The sequence below is a fragment of the Oncorhynchus nerka genome, unplaced genomic scaffold (assembly GCF_034236695.1).
Source record: "Oncorhynchus nerka isolate Pitt River unplaced genomic scaffold, Oner_Uvic_2.0 unplaced_scaffold_715, whole genome shotgun sequence".
Classification (NCBI taxonomy): Eukaryota; Metazoa; Chordata; class Actinopteri; order Salmoniformes; family Salmonidae; genus Oncorhynchus; species Oncorhynchus nerka.
The window spans coordinates 190,172-197,708 of record NW_027040467.1 but is presented as its reverse complement, the minus strand read 5'-3'; the positions used below and the strand labels follow the sequence as shown (position 1 = coordinate 197,708).

General features: G+C 40.7%; 1 protein-coding gene across 2 annotated transcripts; it reads left to right on the top strand.

The window, feature by feature from the left end:
• Positions 1-638: 638 nt before the first annotated feature.
• Positions 639-7,260, top strand: LOC135571174 (NACHT, LRR and PYD domains-containing protein 3-like). 2 transcript variants are annotated; one of them, XM_065016961.1, is made up of 8 exons: positions 639-763; positions 1,015-1,099; positions 1,229-1,457; positions 1,828-3,625; positions 3,892-4,065; positions 4,908-5,081; positions 5,507-5,553; positions 6,104-7,260. In XM_065016961.1, the coding sequence occupies exons 1-8, from the start codon at positions 696-698 to the stop codon at positions 6,649-6,651; spliced, it is 3,123 nt and encodes a 1,040-aa protein (XP_064873033.1). In that variant the 5' UTR covers positions 639-695; the 3' UTR covers positions 6,652-7,260. The 2 variants fall into 2 exon arrangements, with proteins under 2 accessions (XP_064873033.1, XP_064873035.1); XM_065016963.1 differs by lacking the exon at positions 3,892-4,065.
• Positions 7,261-7,537: the final 277 nt, after the last annotated feature.

The following is a 7,537-nucleotide window of genomic DNA, read 5'->3' as shown; positions in this document are numbered from 1 at the left end:
GTATCCAGGGAGAAACTAAACTAATCTTCTGAAATGTCATTTGTGTTCTTATGCTGCCATCTATTGGAATTATGTCGCATCTGCAGTAGTATTGAATAATGTGTAATTATTTACTAAAGTAGTAATTACTCAGAATTGCAAAATACAAAATGTTCTAGTTCATTTACCACTTACAAAAAATAAAAATAAAATAAAAATAACCATTATAGCTTAAAAACAGACAATTCAAATGACATCAACTAAAAACACCATACATTTAGATAATTAATTATATATATATATTATATATACAGTATATCACAAAAGTGAGTACACCCCTCACATTTTTGTACATATTTGAGTATATCTTTTCATGTGACAACATTGAAGAAATGACACTTTGCTACAATGTAAAGTAGTGAGTGTACAGCTTGTATAACATTGTAGATGTGCTGTCCCCTCAAAATGTCCAATTTGGGCCCAATTAGCCATTTTCCCTCACGCGGTCATGTGACTCGTTAGTGTTACAAGGTCTCAGGTGTTTGTAAGCTAATTTACTAACATTTCTGAAAAGTGATATATAGTGTTTTGGAATGAAACTCTTATGTTTCCCCATCTGAGCTCAGAGTAGATGAGAGATGTAATGTTTGTCTCTGTTGTGTTGAAGCCCAATCAAGCAGGAGAGACCAGCCTCCCCTGTTCTCAGCTGTGTGTCTATGAAGAGTGACCTGTCTATGAATCCTCCTATATCCTTTAGAGAGGGAGACTTTTCTACTGAACAAAGGTAAGAAGAACTCATGGGTCATGGTCAGTGAGTTAAACAACACTGTCTCTAGTCATTTCTCCTCCCATTTTCCCATTTATTGTTGTTGTTTTCATAATCCATATGCTAATCCTTTTGTCCATTCTCATAGTCCTAAAACAATTAAACAAACACAACATTCCCTCCGTGTGTGTGTGTGTGTGTGTGTGTGGGTTTGTGTGTGTGTGTGTACTCCCTGGATGAGGAGATGTAATCTCATGTTTTGTCCACAGAAACCAACAGGCAGGATCAGAGTCAGAGATTCTCAGTGGTCAGTCTTCCCAGAGTCATCAAACAGACCTGGCCTCCATATTCAGTGTATGTGGTCCTGTTATGTACATTTGTTTTTGTTTACCTCAAGTAAAGTTGATCTGTCAATCATTCATTAATGTGTTAATGAGAAAGCATTTCTTCTCTTGCTTAACTTATTTACTTTATTTATTCCAGATGCTTGAAGATAAAATTATGACATTTGTGAAGAACGAGCTGAAGATGTTCAAGAGGATTCTTAGTCCAGAACTCCCAGAAGGCTTTGAGAGTCAGAAACAGGATAAGGAAGTGGTGGATGCTGAAGATGAGCAGCAGGAGAGCAGTGCCAGAGAGGGGGCTCTGAAGATCACACTGCACATCCTGAGGAAAATGAACCAGAAGGAGCTTGCTGACACACTGGAGAAATGTAAGATCTGTCTGCCTCATGTTGAATGCTGTTTTATAACATTTAAAAGCTGTAGCTAAAGTACAGCTAAAGTAGCTGTGTAACTCAATGATATTGTAGCAGCCTTAACACAACACCTAGTGACCTCATCAAGTAGCAGCAGGGATGTGTTGTGGTGATTCATTTAGAGAGAGAACATTAATAATACCATCAATAATACCAATAATAATATAATCAGTCACACCAGTCTGTAATGCATTATGAAAACATTTACACATTTATACAGTCAGTTAAGAGAATAAATTATTATAATGTAAAACTTTATAACAGTCCTTCAATACTGTAGACATTAAAACAGACATAATATTAATATCCTCTGTGTTATTTCTAGATTCAGATGATCCTGCTGTGATTTGCCAACGTGAACTCAAATCTAATCTAAAGAAGAAGTTTCAATGTGTATTTGAGGGGATCACTAAACAAGGAAACCCAACACTTCTCAATAAGATCTACACAGAGCTCTACATCACAGAGGGTGGAACAGGAGAGGTCAATAAGGAACATGAGCTGAGACAGATTGAGACAACAACCAGGAAACAAGCAAGACCAGAGACTGCAATCAAATGTAACGACATCTTCACACCCTTAACTGGACAAGACAAACCTATCAGAACTGTGCTGACAAAGGGAGTCGCTGGCATTGGAAAAACAGTCTCTGTGCAGAAGTTCATTCTGGACTGGGCTGAAGGAAAAGCAAATCAGGATGTCCAATTTGTATTTTCATTCCCTTTTCGGGAGCTGAATTTGATGAAAGAGGACAAACACACTTTAATTGAACTTCTTAATCACTTCTCAATGGAAACCAAAGTTTCAAGAATCTCCAACTACAACAAGTACAAAGTTCTGTTCATCTTTGATGGTCTGGATGAGTGCCGACTGCCCCTAGACTTCCAGAAGAACAAGATCTGTTGGGACGTCACAGAGTCAACCTCAGTGGATGTTCTGCTAACAAATCTCATCAAGGGAAATCTGCTTCCCTCTGCTCTCCTCTGGATAACTACCCGACCTGCAGCAGCCAATAAGATCCCTTCAGGGTGTGTTGACCAGGTGACAGAGGTACGAGGCTTCAATGACCCACAGAAGGAGGAGTACTTCAGGAAGAGATTCAGTGATGAGGACATGGCCAGCAGAATCATCTCACACATAAAGACATCAAGGAGCCTCCACATCATGTGCCACATTCCAGTCTTCTGTTGGATTTCTGCAACAGTCCTTGAACACATGCTGAAACATAAGAGAGAAGAGATGCCCAAGACTCTGACTGAGATGTACACACACCTTGTGGTGTTTCATACCAAACAGAAGAATGAAAAGTATCTTGGGAAAGAAGAGACAGATCCACACTGGAATAAAGAGAGCATTCTGTCACTGGGAAAACTGGCTTTTCAACAGCTTGTGAAGGGCAATCTGATTTTCTATGAAAAAGACCTGAAAGAAGCTGGCATTGATGTTAATGAAGCCTCAGTGTACTCAGGATTGTGCACACAGCTCTTTAAAGAGGAATGTGGGCTGTACCAGGACAAGGTGTACTGCTTTGTTCATCTGAGCATTCAGGAGTTTCTGGCTTCTGTATATGTGTTCCTCTCATTCATCAACAACAATGAGAATCTAATGGACAAACTGCAAACAACGTCCAGGAATCTTTCTGTGAGGAAAAGACACAAGCGTAAAGTTACTGTCTACAAGAGTGCTGTGGATAAAGCCTTACAAAGTGAGACGGGAAACCTGGACCTTTTCCTCCGCTTCCTTCTGGGCCTCTCACTGGAGTCCAATCAGAAGCACTTACGAGGTCTACTGACAAAGACAAGAAGCAGCTCAAAGACCCATGAAGAAACAGTCAAGTACATCAAGAAGAAGATCAGGGAGAATCCCTCTCCAGAGAGGAGCATCAATCTGTTCCACTGTCTGAATGAACTGAATGACCATTCTCTAGTGGAGGAGATCCAAAGCTACCTGAGATCAGGAAGTCTCTCAAAACCCAAACTGTCACCTGCACAGTGGTCAGCTCTGGTCTTTGTGTTGCTAACTTCAGAAAAGGAGCTGGATGTGTTTGACCTGAAGAAATACTCCAGATCAGAGGAAGGTCTTCTGAGGCTGCTGCCAGTGGTTAAAGCCTCCAGAGCTGTTCTGTGAGTAAATACAATGACATTTAAGAACTAATCATCAGGTATAAATATTCAGTTTAGAGAAAAATATGTATTATTGCTAACCTTTTTATGTCAATTTATTGATTTTCACATTACATAACATTATGATCGTACAATTCTAGGAGACGTAAAACATGAATATATATGCTGTTTGAGAAAATAAACCAAATGCATCTGCAATTGTCCTTGTACACTACTGGTGTTAAATTAACAGTGTGTTTGTGAAGTCATGATGATCTCTTTCTCAGGCTGTCAGACTGTGGAGTCACAGAGGAAGGCTGTGCTTCTCTGGTCTCAGCTCTGAGGTCAAACCCCTCACACCTGAGAGAGCTGGATCTGAGTAACAATGACCTGAAGGATTCAGGAGTGGAGCTGCTCTCTGCTGGACTGGGGAATCCCCACTGTAAACTGGAGACTCTGAGGTCAGTATTATCAGATATGAAAGCACTTTATGTATGTAGTTCTCCCAAAGTCGTAATTATTCGTTTATTTTCACTTATAGTGTATTAAAGTAGTCATACGTTTAGTATTTGGTCCCATATTCCAAGCCTGCAGTGATTACATCAAGCTTGTGATTCTACTAACTTGTTGAATTAATTTGCAGTTTGTCTTGGTTGTGTTTGGGATGAAAAGTTACTCCACTCATCATCCACCATTTTATTATTGGGCAAAACAACCAAAACAATCTGCAAATGCAACCAACGAGTTTACGACAAAATAATACATTTTTGACTATTTTAATACACTATGAGTGAATTGTTCAGAATACTTAAGACTTCTTCAAATGGGGAGACTGGAAACATAAAGTGTTTTCATTTTTAATAGTGAAACATATGTCTTAAAATACCCTCAAATTAAAGGTGACATTATAAACTGTCACGTCATATGAAACATTTGACCTCAAATCCAAAATGTTGGAGAATAGAGACACATTTAAAATGTTAGCTTCACTGTCTAAATAGATATGGTGGGGACTGTATACTCAATACAATCTAAATCTGATACCTCACTGTCTGTCTTCTGACTGATACTGCTTTTTAAACTGGTCTGGTCAGTCTACTATAATATTTGTACTATACATGTTTCTATCTGCAGGCAATACTTTGATCATTTATAATAATGATGATACATTAATTTATGAATAGATATGGCAGCTTTCAGGACTGATACTGATGTAACTGAACATTTAGAAAACATATACTGTCACTATTTTCACCACCAAAGAATAGCAGTGTGGTTTTAATAATGATTTGACTCTTTGCAGGCTGTCAGGCTGTCTAGTCACAGAGGAAGGCTGTGCTTCTCTGGTCTCAGCTCTGAAGTCAAACCCCTCACACCTGAGAGAGCTGGACCTGAGCTACAATCACCCAGGAGACTCAGGAGTCAGACTGCTCTCTGCTGGACTGGAGGATCCACACTGCAGACTGGAGAAACTCAAGTATGTGGAGGGTTTATGTCAATGTTCATATCAGACATGTTTGACTTATCAGGCTAGTTAAGACAAACATTCTGACCACCTCTTGGACAAAGTTATATGCTGACTGGGTGTGAGTGTGTGTCCTGTGTGTCCAGTTTGTTCCTATGTATGTGTGTATGTGAAACACACACTGGACACACACACAAACACACTGGACATATACACGCACACACGCACACACACTGGACACACACACATACTGGACACAAACACACACACTGAACACACACAAACACTGGACACACTCACACATAACTTTGACCGTGTGTGCCGTGTGTGTGTGTGTGTGTGTGTGTGTGTGTGTGTGTGTGTGTGTGTGTGTGTGTGTGTGTGTGAGTTCAGGTGTATCCTTCAATGACTGTCTGTTCTTCTGCTTACCGCTACAGTGTGGAACATGGTGGAGAGAACATAATGAAATCTGGGCTTAGAAAATGTGAGTGTTGACAGCTGTGAAGAATATAACTAAGAATAAGTCTTAATTCAAGTTAAGTCAAAGTCAAAGACCACCATCATTACTTACTTGGTCATATTAAATATCAGCTGTAGTTCTACAGAAGCAGAAATCAAGGACACCAAAGTTTACAAAGAGAAGCTTTGACAATGTGTGTGTGTGTGTGTGTGTTACATAAGACATGTGTGTTTGTGTTTATGCAGGTATGTGTGTGTGTGTGTGTGTGTGTGTGTGTGTGTGTGTGTGTGTGGCGTGTTCGTGTTACATTAGAAATGTGTGTTTGTGTTTATGCAGGTGTGTGTGTGTGTGTGTGTGTGTGTGTGTGTGTGTGTGTGTGTGTAATTAATGGGAATAAGTGTGTTTTATATTACCGTACAGTGCAACATATGATCATTCAACAAGTCTCAAGTTACCTTAACTTCTCCTTTTGATACCTAGAAACATCTACATTAAATTAATTAGTGAAAAGTGAGTTAACATTCTAATGTGAATGATGATGATTTCTAATATTTTGTCTGGTTTCATCCATCAGATGTCTGTGATCTCACACTGGACCTAAACACAGTAAACAGACGCCTCTCTATGTCTGAGGAGAACAGAAAGGTGACATGTAGGACAGAGGAGCAGCCGTATCCTGATCACCCAGAGAGATTTGAGGGCTGGGGACAGGTGCTGTGTAGAGAGGGTCTGACTGGGCGCTGTTACTGGGAGGTAGAGTGGAGTGGAAGAGGGGCTGATATAGGAGTGACATATAAAGGAATCAACAGGAGAGGAGAGGTTAAGGAATGTTGGCTTGGATACAATGACAAGTCCTGGAGTCTGTACTGCTGTGACAACCGTTACATTGCCTGTCACAATAATAATCCCACTACCATAGACGTCCCCCCCTCCAGCTGCTACAGAGTAGGAGTTTATCTGGACTGGTCAGGCGGCACTCTGTCCTTCTACAGAGTCTCCTCTGACACACTGACCCACCTGATCACATTCACCTCCACATTCACTGAGCCCCTCTATCCAGGGTTTAGGGTTTATGATGATTCCTTTGGAATTTCGGACTCCTCAGTGTCCCTGTGCCAGTGATACACACACACACTGACACACTCACACACAGACACACACACACTGACACACTCACACACAGACACACACACACTGGACACACACACACACACAACGAACACAAACAGACACACACACACACTTACAATGGACACATGCACACACAAACACACACTGGATACACACATTGGACACATATATTGGACACACACACACATTAGACACACGCTCTAGTGCACACACACGCACACACACACACACTGGACACACACAGACACACAAACTGACACTCACACAAACACATAGTGGACACATAGTGGCCTGTTAAATCAGTTTCTGGACCACAGGTTCTAGAACAGCTTCTATCCCAGTTCTATCTGCCTGTTAAATCAGTTTCTGGACCACAGGTTTTAGAACAGCTTCTATCCCAGTTCTATCTGCCTGTTAAATCTGTTTCTGGACCACAGGTTCTAAAACAGCTTCTATCCCAGCTCTATCTGCCTGTTAAATCAGTTTCTGGACCACAGGTTCTAGAACAGCTTCTATCCCAGTTCTATATGCCTGTTAAATCAGTTTCTGGACCACAGGTTCTAGAACAGCTTCTATCCCAGTTCTATATGCCTGTTAAATCAGTTTTGGACCAAATCCCAGTATCTGCCTGTTAAATCAGTTTCTGGACCACAGGTTCTAGAACAGCTTCTATCCCAGTTCTATCTGCCTGTTAAATCAGTTTCTGGACCACAGGTTCTAGAACAGCTTCTATCCCAGTTCTATCTGCCTGTTAAATCAGTTTCTGGACCACAGGTTCTAGAAACAGCTTCTATCCCAGTTCTATCTGCCTGTTAAATCAGTTTCTGGACCACAGATTCTATCCCAGCTCTATCTGCCTGTTAAATCAGTTTCTGGA